The sequence below is a fragment of the Poecile atricapillus genome, chromosome 14 (genome assembly GCF_030490865.1).
Source record: "Poecile atricapillus isolate bPoeAtr1 chromosome 14, bPoeAtr1.hap1, whole genome shotgun sequence".
NCBI classification, from domain to species: Eukaryota; Metazoa; Chordata; class Aves; order Passeriformes; family Paridae; genus Poecile; species Poecile atricapillus.
In genome coordinates, this window is record NC_081262.1 from 2152626 (window position 1) to 2175778 (window position 23153).

The 23153-nt window shown below is 48.1% G+C and overlaps 2 protein-coding genes across 2 annotated transcripts in view; both read right to left on the minus strand.

The window, feature by feature from the left end:
• SEC14L5 (SEC14 like lipid binding 5) overlaps positions 1-10056 on the minus strand; it is a 40329-nt gene extending 30273 nt beyond the window's left edge. Inside the window, exons 1-3 of the mRNA XM_058849640.1 lie at positions 9976-10056; positions 6159-6264; positions 4234-4309 (exon numbers count right to left, since the gene is read on the minus strand). Of these exons, the coding sequence (XP_058705623.1) occupies positions 4234-4296 (63 nt within the window). The 5' untranslated portion in view covers positions 4297-4309; positions 6159-6264; positions 9976-10056. The remainder of the gene's footprint in view (positions 1-4233; positions 4310-6158; positions 6265-9975) is intronic.
• A 6843-nt stretch (positions 10057-16899) lies between these two features.
• LOC131584615 (syntaxin-binding protein 4-like) overlaps positions 16900-23153 on the minus strand; it is a 37450-nt gene continuing 31196 nt past the window's right edge. Inside the window, exons 16-23 of the mRNA XM_058849948.1 lie at positions 22717-22809; positions 22164-22229; positions 21880-22068; positions 21303-21419; positions 20088-20137; positions 19108-19238; positions 17837-17894; positions 16900-17070 (exon numbers count right to left, since the gene is read on the minus strand). Of these exons, the coding sequence (XP_058705931.1) occupies positions 16968-17070; positions 17837-17894; positions 19108-19238; positions 20088-20137; positions 21303-21419; positions 21880-22068; positions 22164-22229; positions 22717-22809 (807 nt within the window). The 3' untranslated portion in view covers positions 16900-16967. The remainder of the gene's footprint in view (positions 17071-17836; positions 17895-19107; positions 19239-20087; positions 20138-21302; positions 21420-21879; positions 22069-22163; positions 22230-22716; positions 22810-23153) is intronic.

Below are 23153 nucleotides of genomic sequence, written 5' to 3' on the forward strand. Positions count from 1 at the left end.
GATGCTGGAAATGAGAAACATCCCCACACCAAAAAGGCAACCTCAGAGGAGCCACCCCCACCCAAATTCTTGCTGCAGGAGCAGAGTTGCCCTGGCCTGATGAGAAGCACTCAGCCAGCACAGAAACACACACCAAGGCTCTTCATGTGTGTGTGTGTCCAAGAGCTCGGGCTCCCAGCTGCTCAGATATGTGTCAGCACATGCCGTGGGCAGCACCAAGAAATGAGGTCAAGCAGAAAGCAGCACTGACTCACATCAGACACATGTGGGGCTCCACAGCAGTTTTGTCTCAAGCACAAAATACAACTGCACAGGCAATAGGAGCTGATGCTCCTGCAAACCTCCCAATGCCTGATCTTTGTTCTTTTTCCCCAAAATCATGGTTTATTTTTATATAGTAGTGCAGAAAGATCCCTCTCTTGCAGCAGAAGCCATGAACTGCTCTTAGCAGTGAGAGTTGAACATGAAGTGCACTGTGGCAAGAGGAGCAAATCATTGACAAGTGTTGTCACAGATTTCTCATCTGCACACCTAATGCAGCAACTGAAATTATCCATCACATACAGAAGACCCTGTAAGATCTCTGGGGGGTTATTCCCAACCTGTAGCTTTAGGGACCTAATCCTATAAATCCTCTAAAGTGTGTGAAAATGGCTGATGTCAACCGTGAGCATGAAGGGCTGAGGCACTACTAAAAATAACAGGAACACAACTCCCTACCCTGTTCAAAGCTGAAACCCTCCAGCTACAGCTATCTCATCTAACCTAATAATTCATTGCAAATAACATTAAATATGCAATCTCTCTCTCTCTCAGCTGTTTCCTGCATGTTGGATTCGCTCACCCAAGCCAAATTCTCATCCCCAATATATCACAGGAGGCTCAGAAATATTTGCATCACTCATATGTGGCACAGGTACCTCTCCTTCTGGATTTTTCACCCATTACAACATTTTTCAAAAATGTCTTTTAGCTTTCCAACTACAACAGAAAGAAAACGAAAAGTTTATACTTGGGAATTTTCTTGGCTATAAGACAAAATTAGAAGACATGCAATGTTAAATCCACTGATCTAATTGAAGGGAAGATGGGGCCCAGAGAGGCATGGACAATCCATGGGAGGAACAGCTCCATTTAAAAGAGGACACAGACAAAAAGATAAAATAGAAAGGAAAAACACAACAAGATAACAAAGCATAATGGAAGGCAAGGTTTGTTTCAAGTATAGGGCATGAAGGTGTCAGGCACTGAATGTGTGTTTGAAGAGCATAATACTTTTGATCCATTAATGTGAATCCAAGTTAGGAACAAAGCAGGTGGACATGACTACACTGACCTTGGGCAGGTGTGGAAAAACCACCCTTTGCTTAAATCTTTTTTAGAAGTAAGGACAAGAAAAAAGAAAAAATTCAGAACTCCCAAATGACAAGACTTGTTAAGCTGATTCCTTTTTACTTCCTCAAATGCACAGGACTGGCAAAGACAGCAAGGAGGGGAATGTCCTTGCAAGGACTTGGAATACATGTAAAATCTCCTGCCTGCAAATGCTCCAGCCCAAGCTGCAGGAGCATTAGCAAATGGCAGACTGCAAATCCAGAGAGAATTACCCTGACACACAATAACAAAGGTATCACCAGGAAAAGCCCCAGCTCAGCCCTGGAGCAAAGCCCCAGGCACACACATGGCCTCTGCACAAGTCCACAAGTCTCTCCTCCTTGGAGAACTCCTGTTCCTGAGGGTGGGCTCCACACAGGGCCAGGGAAACACCACTTGTGTGAGCCAGGCCAGGAAGCAAGGAATTGCTTGCCAAAGTTGGCTGTGACAACCCTATTTCTCAAACTCTCCTATATGAGCAAAGCACACCCACTGCTTTCTATAGTAGGGTCCAAACACTGGAGGTTCTGAGGGAAAAATACTTTTCCCAATTTACTTCCTGTGTTCTGTTCAGGCTGTGTTGTGAGGGATTACCTTCCCCTGTGAGGAATTAAGCACAAGTGTATCAGACTGAAGGGTGCCCAAAGATCTGTAAAATATAGGGGTGTCTTGGGGTCACCCCTGCATCCTCTGCTTTCCTACCACAGCCTGAGACCTCAGCACTCCAAAGGTTCCCACACAGCATTTGAGGGAAAAGATGAAAGCAGCTGAATCTCAGTGCTGAGGAAGCTGCTGTCAGATTTATGGTGAAGGAGATTAAGAGCGATGCCACGTGCTGAGGAGCAAAACAGCTTCACTGCACACCCACTCTTCCCTGCAAAACTTCCAGCAACTGACAGCTGGTACCCGACAGCTCTGTGAGATCCGTGAGATCCGCGCTGCCTCCACGCCAACGGGAGCCTCCGTCTGAACACAGCAACTGTGGTGTAACCATGTCTGCATCCAGCTCAGCCTGCACGGACCACCACAAGACTGAAATGCTGCTCTACAACAGCAGATCCTGCTGGGAACACAGGATTTTCACAGGACATCGTGGGGGAGGAGGGGGCTCAGGGGTCTATATTCAGCTCCCTACTCCACAGCACAGTCTGCTGGGTGACCCTGGAAAAGGAACCTGCTCATTGGAAAGAGAACTAACAACTTTGCTAAGATTTGCTGAACAACTAAAGGATGACATTTACAATGCCAGCCCTCAATTCCCAGGGAATTTTAAGTTCTGTAATACTGAAAAACTGAAAGCAAATAAAACTAAACCACTTCAAAATTAAGCCCACCAGCCCCTGGCCTTTAGACATGTGCTAACAAGCTTACAAAGGATTTGTCTCAAGGCAGCCCTCCTCAATTAGCAGCCAATCTACTGAGGAGCATCTGGTGGTAGCTTTATCCTGCTAAAAGAAACCACAGAAATGTGGAGAGGTATGCACGGAGCAAAGGCTCCCAAGATCTTCATCACAGGTGCTGGTGTCTTATTCTCAGGTAGGATGCACTGAGAGAGCAGAGAGCACAGCCAGGAAAGCTTCACTGCCACAAACATCGGCCCCAGACTGGTCAGGGCAATTCTGTGGCACGTTACTGGTTTAGACATGGCAAATCTGGGTAAGACTGGGAAAAAAGGGGGTGCATTTGGGAAGGAGCTCAACTGACAGCAAAAGCAGTGTTCATCTGGATGATCAGACAGCAAAGTGAACAGCAACCACTCTCAGCTGCTGCTACTTTTGGGGTCCCTTGTTCACAATGAGGAACAAACTGATTCCCCCAGTTTTAACTGTTGAAATAAAAGACTGGAGGCTCTTTTGGACAAAACAAATCGTAAGGAATGTATTTCTCAGGAATCTTGAAGAGGCAACATTGTCAAGAGGAACTCAATAGAGGCTCTTCCTTCCATTCATGGGAATCACATCAGCTGTCTGCAAGGGCTGCAGCTTTCCATCTTCATTCCCAGAGTCCCATAAACTAAAGGAACTGGGAACAGGCAATGGAGGAAGCAGCAGGTAAAAGTGGCAAACACCAAGTCTGGGGATCCCTTCAGCTGACTGAAATGCCCAGTAGATTGCAAAACAAAACCTTGCAAGACTCCATAAGCAGGCTCCTCTAAAAATGTCCAAATGCTGCCTTGAAATGCAACAGCAAACCTTTGAGAAGGGTATCTGACTCACACCTCATTGTGACAAAGCCCAGAATGTCAGAGAGAAACTCTGCCTAAAGCAGCTCCCATGGTCAACATCAGCCTTCTGCATCCCCAGTAAATGAACTTCAACGACAGCCCTCAAGCCCCTTGTGGAAATCACAAAATTTGGAAAGAGATCACCTGAGAGTTCAATCAGAGTGGATGGAGAAGAACAACACAGAAGACCTTTCCCTAAGATTTCCAGCCTTTAACCAAATCAAAAAGCTCAGTATTATTCAGCATCCAGTAGATATATCCATACTACAGTGCTGATTGGGATCACATCTGGACAGATTTTGAATTGAGTGGCATTTGGTGATATGGCAAAGAAGGTGTCTGGCCACAAACTGACCCTGCCTAACAATGTCATTTTTTTCTTGCCTTCCTGGTCAAAGAATAATTACAGAAGGTTGGATTTTCTTATGTTTTTTTTTCTTCCCCCCCCCCCCTTCTAACCACTAAGCCATTCTTAATGCTGAGATACTGATCCTTATTTTTCTTGGAGAGTTGAAGGAGGGGAGCTGAGGCTCTGCTCCTGCAGCAGGACTGACAGACATCAGCCAAACCTGCAGTCCCCCACCTCCCCCTGGCCCTCAGCAGCTGGAGCAGAGAAAATGCTGAGTGTTACTCACTGCCATGACGAGCTCAAAAGGGTATTTGTAGACTCGAACTGGGGACTGGTATTTCTGCACCATTTTTACCACACACCTGTAATAGAGAAAAATTTGAACATTTTAGATCCCCCATGCCAAGCAGTGCAATACACAGGTGGTTTTTACAGATTTTACTAGAAGTTGTAACTCTTCCTTACAAATAGAGAGAAGATTTATTAGGTAGAATATCTTGCCTAGTAAGTGGCAGAGACAAGTCTCTGCAGTCCCAGTCCACTGCTGTTTCCAGCATCCTGTGCTGCTTCCCAGCAGTACTGCAGTAAATTCAACTTGGAGCTCCAACAAAACTCCCAACAATTAAAGCACAAAACAGAGATGTAAAGGCAGAATGAATCGTACTGTGGAGAAGGAGCCTGTCTTAGGAGCCTTGCAGAGTTTAAATGGCAATTCTTCTCCATATCCCCCTTCCCTACATTATATCTGTAATCATTAGGGCAAAATCTTTCTCATTGAATGCTTCCACAGCTTCCCATAGCTCAGTGTTTTAAATACTTTTGTGCACAAAGTAGGATTCAGTTGTTTTAGCTCACTGAAAGGAAGGAAAAGGAAGCAGCATGCTGAAAGAACATGCCTGATGCTAAGCTGGCAATCACATCCCACTGCCTGGATGCCGACTGTTCCAGCTGAACTGAGGCAAGAACTGCAGGCAATGGGAACAATTCCGTCCTCAGCATTTCCCTGCTCCCAGCCACCTCTCACTGTCCTCATCAGGATTCCTCCCTCAGACTCTCCTGCCCGGGTTTTAACCCTCAAACATGCATCGGTAACCAGCATCTCAAGGGAGCTACACAAATCATTATTAGGGTGCTTTCTGCAATTCCTTTAGGAATTCCTTTGTACTGCTCCTGCTAATACCATCCACGAATATCAGGACACAAAAGACTGGATGGCTGGTTGGAGGCACTGTGCTCATTCCACCCCACTCAAATTCCACTGCTGAGCAGACACAGCCCTCGGCAACATGACGCAGTGTAGCGTTGAACTCAAGAGTCAGAGCACTCAGACAACTTATCCCTGACATTTTCAGCCCAAAACCGGAGGTGAAATATGAATAGGCAATAGATTCTCCCTCAAAAATTACTGCAAAATGCCATCACACTGTAAAATCTAAGCAAGGGCAAGGGGGAAAGGACTTTAAAAGTTTGAGTACCTGAGAATGGGGGATTTTTGGAGAAATAGGGTCCAGCAATCAGACAGTTTCTCTGCAGAGGATCACATTACCCCAGCAGCAAAAGTCAGGACTTGCTGGATCTCTCACAGTCTCATGGTGCTAAAAGCCAGTCAATGCAGGGAAAAACCTACCAGCAGAGCATCCAACCCAGAGTGCAGCGAGAGGAGCAGGACAAGCACACCCCAGGAAGCCCGGGCTGCTATCAGGTATCAGATACCCGAGCCAAGAAGCACAGGGCACCTTGGAACACGACCTGTAACATGATTAGGCTGGGTGGGGACCCTCCCCGTGAGTGCAAATAGAGCTGGAGAAGCCTCCTCAAGTACATTTAGCTGGGATCTTGCTTATTCTGACCTCACCTCCTACACCAGGACTTCTTGCACCTCTGCAGGAGAAGGTGAGAGATCTCCACAGCAGGAAGGCTCAGAACAGAGTCTAGAACAGAACTCAGTCAAGAATCACCCACAGCCCAGAAACAGAGGCACCAACCACAGAACAGTGGGATGGCACAAGCTGTAGCTCAGCAGCCTTTAGCTGCCTGGACAGACCTGCTGCTCCCTGGCAGCTGCTGGACCCAGCTGCCACAGGTTTATTGCCTCCGTGCTTCCCCAGCTAAGGGAAGGCTGGGAAAAAGAGCCAGTGACTATTATACCCACAGGAAACGGTGGGAAAATGGCAGCTGATAACTCACAACTGCTCTAGAAATCTTTCATACCTCGGGAGAATGCAGTGGCAGCAGACCTTCTACACCCTCTCCTCCAAACAGAGCTGTGAGATGGTCATTGTGCTTCTCAAAGCAACAGGGACACCTGCTATAAGTCCTGTAAAAAAGAGAAAAAAACATCAGAAAAGGCAGTGAAAGGTGGCTACTTGACACATTTGGCTAAAGATGATGATTAGCACAGGTAAGGACAGAGTCTCAGGTGTTACCAATGGGCATCTGGGCTCAAGACGTGCATCTTCCCAGGGCTTTAGCATCAAAGACAGATGTGTTTTTAAAGTCATCTTGTGTTCCACCCAAATTATAAACAGGTGTGTTCAAGTACCAGAAAGAAACCACCTAACCAGAGAGTATGTCTGTTCCTCTAACACCCATCCAGCTCTACACAGTGGCACAAGCTCCCTGCTCGACTTCCTATTAGCATCTGGCTAAAAAAACATATCAGGAAAGACAGCTCAGGTGAAGAGCAGTGACCTATTGAACTGCAGCATGACCTTAGAAATCCCAATCGACAGGTGGAGGCACACCTGGAGCATCCATGGGGAAACACCCAGAAAGAGGCTCAATTCCAGCTGGCCAAGCCCAGAGTAGTTGATAAAAGCCCGGAAGTTGGAGTTGTTAATGTATTGAAGCAGCAAATCTGCAAAACTAACAACTATCTCAAGCAGATATTAAAAGTATTTCAATTCTTGCACACCTGAAAGAGGAAAACAGCAACAGTCACCACATTCCACAAAGCATCCTGTGACACACTGTGACAACAGCACCGAGCCCTGAGAGCCTCAGCTCCCTGGGCACCCCTTCTGCTCCAGCCCACACAGCAGCTCCTCTCTGAACCAAGCAGAGAGCTCATTACAAGCTCAAGATCCACCTGCTGGGTGTTCCAGGGAAGAGGAGGGATATGGAGCCCTGATGGCATTTGCTGTAGCTCTGGGAGCATTCCAGAGATGTGGATTCTGAAGAAACAGTCGTGCACCCGAAGCTCCCCCAACACAGAAGGCAGGCCTGTGAGGGCTCCCATGAGGAACACACATCACCACACACAGCAAAGGGACAGGCAGTGACATTAACTGTGTGTTCCCTTCTCATCTAGAATCAGCCACTGTGCACCTGAGGGATTTTCCATATGCTTGACTTCTATTCTACTATTTGTAGGAGCAGCTTACTCGACAGAATTCAGCCAGATGGTCGGAAATCAGAAACTGAGTGTATAGATTAACTATACAGAAATCCCTGCATCAAACCCCCTACCCCTGCTTCTCTCCCAGGCACAGAGCTCAGTCAGCTCCTTCCACACTGGAGCTGCCTGTTGGACGTGGAACTGGCAGCAAGTGACTTTATTAACTTCTCCCACCTGTGGTGGCTGCTTTTCATCTTGAAGAGAACTAAGCAGGTTTTTTTGTTTTGTTTTTGACAAAGAACTGCTGAAAATAGCAGGATTCTTGACTTCCTCAAATACCATTACACCACGTGAAAGCCAGCTGTGGCACCCAGCTAGGCTGATATTTCCAGTTAGAAAAGGGAGACTCCACAGGGCTGCATTCTTTCCTCCTGCCTTCTAGAGAAAGGTGGAGAGAAAGGTGTGTGACATTTCCTCTGCCTGGGGCACCTTTCACTTAGGGAGATATTGTAATTGATGTTTTACACACAGAATAATAACACAGTACCAAGCTGCAGGATATTTATTAGAGCTTTTTCACCTAAGAACTTAAGAACAAGTCTTTTGAAGCTTGATATAAGGAAGCCTCAAGGCAGAACGGTGCCACAATAAACCTTTACCATTTTTTAGAAGCAGACATTGCTCAGGCAGGACTTGATTTTGCCCCCTGAGAAACACCTCTGGAGCAGGTGAAGCAGCACAGAGGGTGCAGGTCATTCCTACACCTGGCAGAAGTACCTGCAGTCTTGGCATGGATCAAATCCAAAGACAAGCAACACCAACACCCAAACAACAACATTTAAACATTCCTGACCACACAATAAGGAACAGTCTTTTTGGCTGAGGGGAAGAAGGAAACGGAACAGTGTCCAGCACTCTGCTCTCAGAGCTGTTTCTCTTCCATGTGCGTATCACAACAAGCTCCATGTCCAATATTTCCACACATCCATCTCATAAGGTAATTTTCTCACCAAACAAGCACCACAGAACTTTTATGCACAGCAATACATTAACTCCCTGATATTTGCGAGCCTGCAGCAGGAGATAAGCATTCCTGAAGTAAACCCCCCCCATTCCTCACCTTACTACTCCACAGGAAGTCATACCACATCGATTTATCCATCCACAGTGTAGGAAACAGTTCAGTTCTCAAACACAATTTAAAAATAAGAGACACAGAATCCTGGAATGGTCTGGACTCGAAGGGACTTTAAAGCCCCTGCTTCCCCCCCTTGAAATGGACAGGGACACCTTCCCCTATCCCAGGCTGCTCCAAGCCCCATTTACATGGCCTTGAACATTGCCAGGGATGGGGCAGCCACAGCTGCTCTGGGCAACCTGTGCCAGAGCCTGACATCCCTCCATCCCTTGTCCCAAGTCCCTCTGCAGCTCTCCTGGAGCCCCTTTAGGCCCTGGAAGGGGCTCTGGGGTGTCCCTGGAGCCTTCTCCTCTCCAGGTGAGCACCCCCAGCTCTCCCAGCCTAGCTCCAGAGGGGCTCCAGCCCTTGGGGTGTCTCTGTGCCCTCCTCTGGACCCACTTCAACAAGTTCATATCTTTGTTCTGCCAAGGAACCCATGCTTCTGTTTAACGTGTAAATCAAGAGTAGACCCAGGCAGCAGCTCACTCGACAGTACATCAAAGCACCAGCAAACTGTTTCAGTCTGCCTTGAATGAAATTTGCAGCTGTATTTTCTTTGAACAGAGGCTGACTGTCATCAGCCCCACCAGATAAGTGGTGCCATCAACACATCAAGCACCTTCTCACCATCTATAGACCAATTTTACTGCTTGGAGGAGTTAAGCCAAGCGACCCAGAGAATACACTCGGTTCACCTAGTCAAGCTGACTTGAAAACATGGAATCACAGAATGGTTTGGAAGGGACCTTAAAGCCCATCTCGTTCTAGCCCCTGCTATGGGCTAGCTCTAGCCCCACTAGCCCAGGCTGCTCCAAGCCCAGTCCAGCCTGGCCTTGGACACTTCCAGGGATGGGGCAGCCACAGCTTCTCTGGGCTACCTGTTAAACCCATCAATGCATTTAACAGCCATTGCTCAGGATCACCCTTTCAGTTAATAAATACTTCAGGGCGAGTTTCAGGGTAGATTTGTTGGACCCCGAGCCCGCGGGGAGCTCGGCGTGCCCGGCTCTCTGGAGCTGCTCGGGGCTGGTGCCGGGGTCGCACTCGCAGCCCCCTCCATGGCTCAGCCCAGCCGGAGCGAACCCCGCCCGCCCCTCAGCCGGCGTCCGTCCCACTCCCCCCACGAACCTGACAACTTTAGAACCGCTGTATTTTGTCCTTACACCTGAAGGGATCCCGCGACACTCCGAGCCCACCGCCCGGGTCTTCACCGGCTCCCTCCCTGATCCCACAGGATTATGACTAAAATTTCACTCTAGCTTCTCGGGGCTGAAGGAGCGCGGCTCCCGGCGCCGCACACCCACCCGGCGCCCCCGCTCTGCCGCCTCACGACGGGCCCGGGCACACGAGGCAGGAAAAGCCTCACACCCCTCACACCCCCCCGCCCCCGGCTCTCCCTCACACGGCGGCCTCAAGGGACCACCGGAGAGCCTTGCCCACCGCGGCCGCCTCCCGTATCCCACACCCATATTCCCGATGCCAGCTCCCCTCCCGCCCGTCCCGCTCCCCCTCACCGCGGGCGCGGCGCAGCCCGGCCGGACCCATCCCGCTCTCGGCGGCTCCCGCGGCTGCGGCGGCCCCGCCCCTCCGCCGGCCCCGCCCTGGCCCCGCCCCCGCAGGGCGCTGTCCATTGTGCTGCGGGGGGCGCAGCCAGGCCCCGCCCCCCGCACGTGCCGCCCCCCCCGCGCGCTCCCGCCGCCATCTCGCTGAGGGGCGGGTGGGCCCCGGCCGTGAGGGGGAGATTCCTGTCCCATACCCCACCTAACGCTGTCCTCTGGCAGTGGGAAGCCATTCCCTCTTGTCCTGTCATCCCATCCCATCCCGTGTCCCAGCTCTCTCTCCAGTTCTCCTGGAGCCCTTCTAGGCACTGGAAGGGAAGTCTCCGCGGAGCCTTCTCCAGGTGAACACTCCCAGTTCTCTCAGGCTGTCCCCACAGCAGAACTACTCCATCCCTCTGATCATCTCCCTGCCTCATCTGGACTCGCTCCAGAAGCTCCATGTCCATCCTGTGCTGAGGACTCCAGACCCAGACACGTCTCCAGGTGAGGTCTCATGTGAGCAGAAAGGGAGAATAACGAGGGGTGTGTGTGGAGATGAGCTCACCCCATCCCACAGTGGTCACAGCAACAACCCTGCCAGAGCTCAAGGAGTGTTTGGACAGTGATCTCTGGTACTGGGTAGGATTGTTGGGTGTCCTGTGCAGGGCCAGGAGTTCAACCTGATGATCCTGATGGGACCCTTTCAGCTCACAATATTCCATGTTTCTATGACTCTCCCCAAACTGGCACCTGCCCCTGAGGAGGAGGAACCTTCTCGGGTCGGGGCTGGAAGAGGCAGAGCCACAGCTCCCAAACACAATCAAATCCTGCTCATCCCAGGGTGGATCAGCCCTTCACGAGGGACTCACTCACCCCAACCCTTAACTCTATCACTGCACTGTATTGTTTGATTTATTATGTGACTTCTTACACACCTGTGAACCACACCTTGAGTAAATACTCCCCAAACTGTACTCTCTAATGAGGTACAAGGGGATCACCCAGCCAAGTGACACTGGAAGTCTTCCTCACCTCTCAGCTTCCCCCTCTCCCACCAGCTCTGAAAATCTGTGCAGTGCTTGGTGAATCTTGTGGGGCTTTGCAGCTCAGGGTGAGTGGCCCCTGTTTGTCAGGCCATGTGCTGGGGAGTTGTCACCATCCAGTGACAGTCCTTGGTGCAGTGGCTCTATGGAGCAAATGATGCCAACACTGTCAACTTTGGGGTATCAGAGTGGCTGAGCAGCTGGTTCTGGGGCAGGGGGGTGTGTGGCACCAAGAGTGGTGGAGGAGAGGGATGTGGGAGATTGGCAGGAGAATGTTTTGCACCTTCAGAGCCTCCTTTCAGGTTCTCCCTAAGGCCCAGCTGCCCCTTTGCCTGCTGGTATTGAAGTAACATCACATTTACTGCCGCTTTGTCTTTTCCTGCCTGCTTATCACTTCCAGTTGTGGACTGTCCCCTTATCTGAGCAGGCATTTCAGGAAGCTGCAGTGCTATTTCTGATCAGCAATATTTCTTGAAATGTTCTGCTGTCTCAGACTGAGGAGACCAGCCTGACACTGCTCAAAAACAACCAGCCCCCAGACCATCAAATGTCAGAGCTCCCAAGGCTGCAGCCCACAGAGTCAGAGCACTTTTCCTAAAGACCTTTACAGCACGACTTGGCATCAAAAGCCACAAAGTTACTCAAGGCTTGCAACATCTATTTTTTTTATAAATATATATTCAGAATAAAAACAAAATGTATTTATTTATAAATTAATATTCTGAGTTTCCCATCACAATGCAACTTTCTGTTCCTCATTTACTGCTAAATTTCCTCAGAAGAAAACAGAAGAAAAAATAAACACTATTTCCATCTTCTTGCTACAGAATTTACACCAGCTTGTAACTACTTTATGCTCTAGTTGTGGTGGTTTCCCTTTTGTTCATGTCATAAAAGCTGGATGAGATTTTGGTGAGTCCCAACTGATCCTTTTCTCTGCTGTGCAGCCCTGACTATAATTCCCATTTTCCATCACTTGTTTTCTCCTGCTACCAGAAGGTCACCTTGGCATTTTCCCCTGACACTGGGCCAACTCTCTGGGGCATTCCCAAGGGTCCTGACTGTCCTTCCACCTACCAGGACTGGGTGTTTGCCTCAAGGGCTGGCACTGACCCTCAGTTTTTTTCTCATGGGAGCTCCTCAGAAAGAAATTCTCACCCCTCAGCAGCCCAGCCCAGGAACTCCTGCAGTTAGAAAGGAGAATGTCTTCCAGGAAGGACATCTGGTCTGGAGATATCATTCAGCCTCCACTTCCCCCATTGCAAGGGCACTGAACTTCAAATTCTGCTTTTGTCACAACTTCTATGCCTCATCTGGTGGCATAAATTAAAAAAAAAAAATCAACAGCAATTCAAGTGCATTGGCTCATCACGTGCAGGGTAGGGATTGTTCATGGTATAGTTATTCCTATTTATCTTGTTATGAAAGAAGTTGCAAAGGAGGTTTGTGACAAAACTGCAGTCAGTGAGGCCAGAAAATTCAGTGTTTGTCATGGTGGTGCTGGGGTGGACTTGGCCCTGAGCAGGGGAAAGATGAAGGGAAGGGAAGGGAAGGGAAGGGAAGGGAAGGGAAGGGAAGGGAAGGGAAGGGAAGGGAAGGGAAGGGAAGGGAAGGGAAGGGAAGGGAAGGGAAGGGAAGGGAAGGGAAGGGAAGGGAAGGGAAGGGAAGGGAAGGGAAGGGAAGGGAAGGGAAGGGAAGGGAAGGGAAGGGAAGGGAAGGGAAGGGGAGTTTCACACCGCCAGCCCAGCCCTTTCTGCAGTGTCATGCTGAGGAGGTGCTGTCCAGCCCTCTGCCACAAGTGTACAACAGCCCTTAGAAAATCAGCACTGTTTAAACATTAAAGGCTTGCTTTAAAAATTCAGCAGTAAAGTTCACCTGCCTTTCGAAGCCCCATTTAAAGCAGTGTGAAGGTATATTCCACTCTTTAAACCTGGGCTTCAGTCCAGGTGTCACTGAGTGGAGCTGAGAGAAAGAAGAGGCTCCACACACAGGGATAGACACACCAGCCTACTCCACTGCACTGTTCTGGGCTGGAGCTTATCTCTGCTACCTCCACACATCACTAAAGACACCTTTTAAGCACTTCTTCTTACTGTGTTTCACCAGAGCTGAGCAAAAGCTGGATCTGCTATTCTGAGATCCAGAAAAAGTTGAAAGAAATATTGAGGCTTTCCTCACTGTAAACAGACCAGCAGTATCCAACCCCACAGCACTCACAGACCCTCTTGTGCCAGGAGGTTGCTCCAATATAAGGGCTTTGTCTTCCCCATACCACTCTCAGTCCCGTTTGTTATTTGGTGCAAAACTGAGATGAAATGTGCTGCCCAAGGTCACACAGCGAGATGGCAGAGATCAGTGGCAGGGATGAAACTAGAGACCAGTAAACTGAGATTGTGTTCCTTTCCCCGTGGGACTGCAGATGAACAATGTGCTAATGGCCCTGCTACATTCACCTTCCGAGGTAATGCCGAGGTGGCTCCCTGCCCTGCCTTCTCTGCTTCCGCAGCTTTTAAAATAGATACCCCAATCTTGGTTTGGTTTATTTTGTGAGGCAGAGGGGTCTCCCACCCTCTGACCCACCAGCAGCTAAGAACTGAATTTCTGCTTTGCATAAGAGAAATAGAAACGAAGCCCATCCCATCAGTGATATTTAACCCCCAAAGCTTCCAGCTCAACAGCTGATCCCACTGATGCTCTTTAAATGCATCTTTTTGAGTTCTGAGTTTTTCACCTGCAGTGTGTTGACATGCTCTGTTTTTAGGGTGTCTCTCTGCATTTTGGCTACTAAAATATTCACCATATTCCAGTCTATCATAGAATCATGGCAACACAGAATGGTTTGGGTTGGAAGGGACCTTAAAGCCCATCACATTCCATCCCCTGCCATGGGCAGGGACACCTTCCACTATCCCAGTTTGCTCCAAGCCCCGTCCAGCCTGGCCTTGGACACTTCCAGGGATCCAGGGGCAGCCACAGCTTCTCTATGCCAGAGCCTCACCACCCTCATAGGGAAGTTTTTCCTGATACCTAATCTAAACCTACTCTCTGTCAGTGTGAAGAGTTCTCCTTTGTCCTGTTAGTACATGCACTTGTAGCAATCCCCCTCCATCTTTCATATAAGATCCCCTTAGGATCTGGCCACTCAGGAAGATCTAATATCATTCAGGTCTCATTTTTATCACAAATACTCCTCCTCATTTCTGTGCAGTCATTCTGATACCCTTTGAGGCAGATTCTCTGAGACAAACACAGCACATTGCGACAGCAGCACATCTCCACAACCTAACAAGCAAGCCAAAAGTATTGCAAATTAATCCAGAATTCAGCTCTCTTGCAGAGTGCTAGACAGGCTTTGTGTGAATGAAGAACATTCTATTTAAATAACTTCTCTTTCTGTGCTGTTTGTTCCTTCACGCATTTCCCCTTATGCTTCTCGGTAGCTCTCTGAGGAGATGTCACCCCTTGCCTTGCTGAGTTCTGCCTGATTCCCCTTGCCTGGGAGTAAAGCCTGACACAGGTTTGTTATTCTGGGTCACCAAAATCAGCATCACCTCCAGGAGCACAGCTCTCATCAGAGCTTAGCAGAGGTGGCGTTAGGAACAACGGGGTTCACAGAGAGAGGAAAGTCTGCTGGGCTCGGAGCAAAGGCAAAAGGAATATGGTAAATTCAAAGGAAATATTGGACATCAGCTGAGAAACATGAAAGCTTTGGGAAGCATGCAGTGCTTGATCCTTGTTTGATGTGAGGCTCTCCAGTGGCTGATGGGAACATGGAGGATTTCCTTTCCAGAGGGGCTGCCAGTAAGCTGAGAGGAAAGAGCTATTTGGGCTATTTAAAAGGTTAAGAACTTCACAGCTCTTTTGGAAACAGACAGCTCAGGAGGCCCCAAATACTTGGGACAGCATCCCCTTGTTTCCACCCCTTGCCAGGTGCCAGCACCAACTGCACAATGCTTATCTCATCCAAACCCTCACCCACTGTGATGCTCTAATACAAAAATCTCCTTTCTTGGGACGTTAAAATAGTGATCTATTGAATAATACAGACTGTGAAAGCAGCATCAAGGATTTCCCTTTCAGACCATATGACTGGCCCCTGCTGGGTCAGTGGTCTGTGCCTTTCCAGCACTCAAGGAGGTGGAACTCAATACTTGGATTTTGAGAAAAGTATTCCATGATTGTCAGAGGTGGTGTTGAAACTTGTGTTGATTTCCACAACAGATTGTTGATTTTCTAGCTGATTAAGTGCAACCTAAACAGGTGTGTTTTCCCCATAACTTTCCCCTTTTCTCCCAAGTGTCTCAAGTGGTATGGGGTATATGAAATAACACAGCCCAAGACCTGCTCCTTCACTAAATCCTGTTTGTGCTGTTCCCTGACAAGTGTGACAAGCAGTGGCTGGAGACATCTCCCTAGGATGCCACCTCCAGCCAAATGCTTTTGGAGAAAAGCATCTGCCAGGAGCAGATTGGGATCTGCTGGGTAACCCCAGGGGAACTGGAGGTGTTTTTCCAGAGTCAGGGTACACCAGACTGGAGATACTGGATTTTGCTTTGTGTACCTCCTGTCTGTGTAATACAGGAGATGAGAACAGAGCTCTAGGGCCAAACCCACAGGTAACACCAGGATTTGCTATCATTCCATCACAGCAGAGAGCACTGGGGAATGAGCTATTAAACACAGGGTATCCCAAGATGAATATTTTCTTCTTCCTGGGAATTTTCCTTGTAAGCAGTCCAAAAGTATATCTCCTTTTAAAAGAAGTCCTTTAATTTATATTCTGAGGTATGCACTCCAAGATTTAATTTACCCCAAGCTATGAAATTAAGTTTACCCAAAATTTCAGACTGGTTATTTATGTGATATATTCCACCACACAGTTGCTGGTTTAGCAGTGCAGTGATACCTCGAGTGCAAGAGATACTGGTGAGGGTCATGATTTTTCCTAAGCCTTTAATTTAGACAGTAAAGGATCCACACGCTTTGAACCCTCACAAAGAAGATTTGAAGTAATCTTAACAAATTATTTGTAAAAGCCAGATTGTACCCCATTTTCCTGCACCTTCTCAATGCATCACCCCAGGAGCTGCCAAAATAAGAGGGAGGAAAAATGGTCTCAAGCTGTGTCTTTGTCTGTGAGACGCTGAACGCAGCAGCTGCAATCAGAACCCAGAGAGCAAACTCCTTGTGAGGAGCGTTTCCATTTTATTTTCCAGACCTCTGCCCATCTCAGATCCGATCCCCATTCATTGCTGTCTCAGTCTTGCACCGTGTGGATCTCATTTCCCAGTGACACCAAGGACCTTTCCTGAGCTATGTTCACTATGCCCACCATGTCCTGCCCCACGTTCCAGGGAGGGCTCGGTGTCCACGCTGTGACTGGAGCACCCTGCTGGCTGTCCTGCACTCTGGCCAACAACTGCCTGAGGTGCTGCTTCCCCCTTCAAGCACTGCAGCTGGGATAAGCTATACAAAAAGAATAAAAAGAGAATTACCTACCCCAAGACAGCTAGGACACTACGGATTAAGCTGCTTTGATTACAGCCACTAAATAGACTTTGGTTTTTCATCTGGAATACCAAAAGGGATCTGTTGGAGACCCCTGAGTCCCTCAGGTACATTCATGCTACCCAGAATACAAGCTCTAAAAGGCTGCCACTGAAATCCAGGCCTCTGTAGCCTCTTGAGAATATTTTTCCTATAAAGCTGCAAAACCGTGAGCAAAAAGCCTTGTATGGTAACTCAGAGGTAGACATGCAGGGCAGGCGGCTGAAAAAGTCTTGGATAGTTAGGAAGAATTAGTCTTGTGTTGGAAAGCTTGTTCTCAGTCTGCTTGGCCTGGAAGCTGAGGTGCCTGGGGGTGTCTTTCCCTTCTCCCATGGCATGGGTGGCCGTGGTTGGGAGCACCACCAAGCCATGGGATATTTATGTTGGCTTCTTAGGCAGTTCTGTTGGGCTTGGTGACTGTGGTTGGTCACTCTTGGTCTGGCCTGCAGGAGGGGGCCACGTGGTCTTCTGATGAAGGTGGCTGAAAAGGAGAAATATGCCTTAGGTAGTTCGGGAGAAGGACACAGAGGATAATGTGAAGACAGCACTCGTTATTTAGGAAAAAAGAGGAAGCCACAGATCTTGCCTGGTTAGACTGTGCAGGCTGCCTGTTTTGTCTGAAAACGCTTTTCATAACCTTGAAATTATCATTTGCAAATGGGTACTTTGTACCTAAACAAAAAACTGTGCTGGCAGATCTTCATGTTGAGTTAAGCTAAGAAAGTGGTAAGAGATATTTAGGTCTCAAAGTGCCCTTTCAGATAACTTTAGGAAATGGCTCTGTTAAACATAAGGCATTTAAGAGGTTTCAGGGAAATTTAACAGTTTCAGGTCCAAACAAGGCCATATCATCCTGCTCTCCCTGTCTGGAGCTTCACAGCATCTCGATATCACAGCATGAAAGATTAACATATTCAGTGATGCTTTTTCCCTTACACAGGGTGCACTATAAAAATGGCAGCTAGACAAGCCACAGAACCACAAATTCCCATCTGGCCCAGAGGAAAACCAGCATTTTGTAACGCAAAAGAGAAATCCAGGAATTCACACCTTACAGGGCAGAAGTCTCTTTCTGTCTAGGAAATTCACAGTATTTCTCTGTCATGGCCATCTGGAGGCCTCTCCTAGACTGTCTGATCAAAAATTGTCAAGCAACAGTTTCAGTTAAAAAAAACCCAACAAAACAAACAGGAATTTTTAGTATCTGTGTTGTCCAAATTACAGACCACAGCAGTTTTGACACCTACTCCTTGTAATTTGGGATTCCTTCAGCAGGCAGGCACTGGTCCCTGTCCCATGGCAGAGCTGCAGATGGAAGCACAGAGCCAAGTGTTAGTGCAGAGAACATGCCCAATGCTGCTGCATTATGATAATGCACATTTAAATGGGGCAGGAGCTCAGAAAATGCTGACAGTGCTCGTAAACCAGAGGTGCTCCTGAAAGGCTGCAATTATTTCCTTTGTGTCTTGTGCTTTGAGACAAAGCCAGTGCTGGGCTGTGGCCACACTGAGCTGGTGAATAGCACCTGTTTGGGGCTGTGCATTCACCTGAATGTGACACTGAGGAGCTCAGACTCTCATTTTGTGTGGGAAGAGTCAAATAACTGCCACCAAGAAACGTTTATGGCTCATGGACCAGCTCAGAGTCCCAGACTGGGAAAGTTAATCCAGACTCCCATAGAGCTAGATGTCTGTTCCCTGATTTTCTCACAGATGTGAGGAAAAAGGAGCATGGCTGGTTTTTACTCCAAGGAAATGAGGAGATGACTGCTCTGTTCTGCTCAGCATTGCTGTAGCTGTACCTGAATGGTGTAAGGAAAGTTTGGATCCTGGGTTTAAAGCTGTTGGGAAGCTGGACAGGGTCCAGCAGGAACCCCAGGCCTGCAGGGAGAGGCTGGGGAGGGATGAGGGAGCTGGGCTTATTTAGCCTGGCAAAGAAGAGGCCAAGAGGCAACTTCACAACCCCCACTGCTGTGTCAGGGGCAATTAAAGGATGCTGGAGCTGAGCAGTGCAGCCAGTGTAACCGGGGGCAGTTGCCACAGGCTGCCCCTGGGGGCTGCCCTGGGTGCTGGGAAGGTCCTTGTCACAGAGCAGTGAGGGAACACCATCCAGGAAGGCTGTGGATCTCCATCCTGGCTGGCTAAACCCACTGCAGATCCCCTCTACTGGGACAGCCCTACCTGGAGCAGAAGATCCGGTCTCCAGCAGTCCCTTTCAAGCAGCATTTCAATGATTCTGTGAAACCATCCTCCTGCCTGTTTTTTTTCCCTGGATAAACACCTTTCCTTTGGCCCTGGGCACAAGTCTTTGACTCCATACCCTGCGAGTCTGCATTGCAGATTCAAAGATGAGTCACATGGATATAGGGAGGGCAATTACATCTCAGTGAGCATGAGAGAATCAGGGAGGCTCAACTGGTATGGAAAAACAAGGGAAGTGCTGGAAACTGTCAATAACACTGACAGAAATCCCTAAGACTTGCTGGGATTCAGCTTTCTCTGGTTAATTTAGTGCTTACCGTCCTTGCTGGAGAGCATTGGTGCTAACAGTTCTTTAGCTTCTGATAGCAAAAGGTCAACAAGATCTGAAGATGGAAGAGATGTGTCTGAGACTGCATCTGTTTTATCCTCTTCTGTTTCATGGTTGACGCTTATAAATACGGAAAGTGCCATCAATACTTCTGTCAGAGAATGGTCATTGACAATCCTGGCCAGCCTCTCAGGAAGGATGTGCTACATAAATTCTGCATGTTTGGGGGGTTGCATATCCATCCCTCTGCATTTAAGTGTCTGTTAGACACACTTGCATTGCTTTGTTACAGACAAATAGCAAAGTATTCTTTAGAATTTGTCAAAAGCATTTCCCCTGCATTATATTAGAAATAACCAGCTTGGAAACTTAAAAACTGATTTCCTTCCCTCTTAAAAACTGGTCTTTAAAGGGACTGGTCATTATTGATGGGACAACCATTTTTCAATGATTTAATCAGTCAAAAACACACACAGAGTTGTGATACATTTTTGCCCAAGTGGCAGGAGATAGGCTCAGGTTGGAGGGGAGTCCAGAAGCCTGAGCTCTATTTCTGCAGCCTTTCATGCAGCTGAGAGTCTTGAGAGCTCCTTGCTTACACTCTATCTACTCTAACTGCTGATAAAAAAGGATGTGGTCCTGGAGCCAAAACCCAGTTTATGTTTGGAAAATCAGGTGGGTCAAAATTCTGCTGCTCTGAAACCTGCCTGGGGTCTCTGCTGACAAGAGCAATTTAACCCGAGCCGAGTTTCAGCTACTCGCTCCCAAAAAAAGCCTGAACAGAGGCCAAAATCCCCCAACACCAACCCACCAGCAGCCTCAGATCATCTTTCTCCCATGGTTTCACTTCCAAAGTGAAAGTATGTTTAGAAACTCTGGGTAGGTTACGTGTGAAGCACCTTCCCCTGAGAAATGTCAGAAAAGGACATTTCATGTTGCTGTTCAACGTTCCCAGAAGCCATCTCCTACCTTTTCTCATCTGGCAAATGACTGTGTGTGCTCAGGACCTTGTGAATGTTCTGTCATGCAACAGAAAAAGCAAAACAAAAACAAAAAGAAAAACAAAAAGAAAAAAAGATAAAGGTTTCAAACTTGGAGGAATGAATAATTCCTGAGAACAAGCCCCATGGGTTTTTCCTGATGATCAGATTTAATATGACAGTAATCAGCTTCTGCTTATTCATTGCCCTTGAAGCGAATATCTCAAGGCCTTTTTCAGCTCAGGCAGTATTCATGAATCTACAGACACATCTGAATTCTGCATTTTAATACTGCTGCTAAAATATATGAAATGCAACACAAAAATCCTCTTCCAAGGAATAATTTTGCAGGCTGCATTTCAGTGATCATTGCTGCCAGCAAGCCCTGGCTCCTGGAGCTGCACGTGTAAGCTCTCATTACCATGCACTTCTCCAACACTACTGAGGGGTGGAGAAAAAAGGAAGATATTTTGCTCCAGTGCTCAAAATCCTGTGATGTTTGACCCTGGGGTCAAGTGAGATATATTCCAAAATCTGACCCCAAACTGCACAGGCTCTAGCACATAGTACTGAAGCTCTGGGGGCATTTAATTCTTCCTTCTCTGGGGCAGAGGACACCGTGTCTACATTTCCTTTTGCTCCACTGCTTCTGCTTGATTTCAAGAGTTCTTGGGACACCAGTAGCCAAAGCAGATACCCTGAGTACTAATCCTTCCCATGCTGGCCAGTTTATTAGGTACACATACTGGTGTTCCCAATACGGGGAATGAAGTGGAAAAACTGCCAATTGAAAGACTAAGCTGTGAGATTTTGCAGGAAATTCAGGGAGGAAAAAGCACTGGAAGAGCAAGGCCACTCTCCAGGCTCCTATTTATAGAGAAGCAACCCTCAGCTAAAGCAAGGGAAGGTGAGCAGGGATGATTTTGACAGCAAAGTTCCTGGAGCAGCCTCAGCAGAGGGAGCCAGGCAGAGCAGAGCCACCAGCAAAACCTGCACCACGGAGTTTGCATCGCTCCCAGGGATATAAGGAGATCTGAGTTCATTCCCTGCTTCCTCCTAATCAACAGACAGTGACTTTTTTGGGTGAGACAGGAAAAAAACCCTCTCTTGCTTATGGAGCAGGAAGTTGATTGGACTTGCAAAACCACCCTGAAGGAAAGAGGCCGTGGTGATGCTGCAGCACTGGGGCAGTTCCACACCTCACCTGCACAAACAGGAGCAGCTTCCTATTGCAGATCTCCAGGCGTTTCCGTGACACTTCGGATTTTCGTAGCTGGCCATCAGCCAGGGACAGCTGCCTCTTCAGCTCCAGGATGTCCTCCTGAGGCAGGGACACAAGAGGAGGAGAAAGGTGGTGGTGATGCTCCAGCCTTAGCTTTTGGAAACAACAGTTTGTGACATTTGCTACAAAAAGCAAAAGCAGTGTCCTTTGGGAAGGGACAGTGGAAGTTATGCAAATTATAACAGATCCAGAGACTCTGCTGGCCTTGTGGTCCCACACAGCAGATGATCTATGTGCTGTTTCATTTTCTCCTCTGTAAATTCAAGGAGGGTAGCCTTAGCTGTGGCTACCCCTGGATCCCTGGAAGTGTCCAAGGCCAGGTTGGATGGGACATGGAACAACCTGGGACAGTGGAAGGTGTCCCTGCCCATGGCAGGGAGGTGGAATGAGATGGGCTTTAAGGTCCCTTCTGGCCCAGATCATTCCATGACTCTCTGAGCCCACAGAAGGAGAGTCTGAGGGGTTGTGGGTTTTTCCCCAGACCGAGGGGTTGCGTTACCTCTATTTCAGAGACATGCTTTGCTTTTTTCCCTGCCAGCTGCATCTTCAGTTCTGCAATTTCAGCCTCCAGCAGGTGGATCACTTCCTCGTAGTCCTGCTCTGCGCTGTGAGCCTGTCTCTGCACCACCTCGGCCATCTGCAGTTTGCTGTGCAGGGTCCGGTTCTCTGACAGGAACCCCAGCGCTTTCTGCAAACACCCAGAACTTCTGATGAACACACCACATCCCCCTCAGCTGCCAACCCCAAAACCACCCCAAACACCCCAGAAATCCCTTCACTAACTTGGTTCAGCCTCTGGAGCTCATCCTCCATCAACTTCTTGCTGCTCTCCACTTCTCTCAGGAGAGACTGTGGGAAATATTTTCACCAGATTAGAAGCAACAAATGACAAGACATTTTCTAGAATGCCCCTACCCACCAAAATAGTATTTTACAGAAGTTCTGTGCACTTTGCTCCCTCACAGGGGGAGCTTTTAGGGCTGTGGCCTGCAGAATTCCAGCTGGACACAGCTGAGGTGCTCAGAGCCAGGTGAGGTTGAGAGGACAGGCATTGCTTCTGTTAATCACACACTCTTAATGAGACCTGCTTTTTAAATATATTAACTCCCTGCTGAGATGGGACTGCATGCTTTGAGTACAAATAAGTTTTCCTTTGAGGTTGAGAGCGAGAAAGAGGCAATTAAGGAGAGTGGAGGGTGAGAGGCTCCTGTGTGACGAGGAATGCACAGAATGCAAACTGGTGACTTCTCCAGAGGGATGGGCCACCCCATTACCCCCATGGAGAGCTACAGCAGAGCACCCCAGCCAAGAAATCTGCTCCAAGGGGAGGCTCCACCTTCAGCCTGCGGACTTCGTGCCGCAGATCCCTCATCTCCAGCTGCAGCTGCTCCAGGTCCTCGCTGCCATTGCAGTTGAGAGAGTCAAAAGTCTGCAAGGAGAGGGACAGACTCATCACACATTGAATCAAAATCGCCTCAAAAAGAAGTCAGCATTTTTATGCAATAGATCAAAAGGCACATTAAATAATTCAGCTCTGGGATGGTTCATTTTGCCCCACAGAATTTCACTCTCTGATCCCTCATCATTGCTGAAATAGCTAGAGTGAATTTTCACTTCATGAACCAAATGAAATTACTTAGAATTGATTAATTATGGCTATTTTTCCTTCTGCATAACTGCCATGCTGCTTCCTCATATTATCCCATAGACACTGTTATTTCCTTATTAAAAATGAGAAGTTTGAAGTCTTTTATAGAATTACCTATTAAAAAA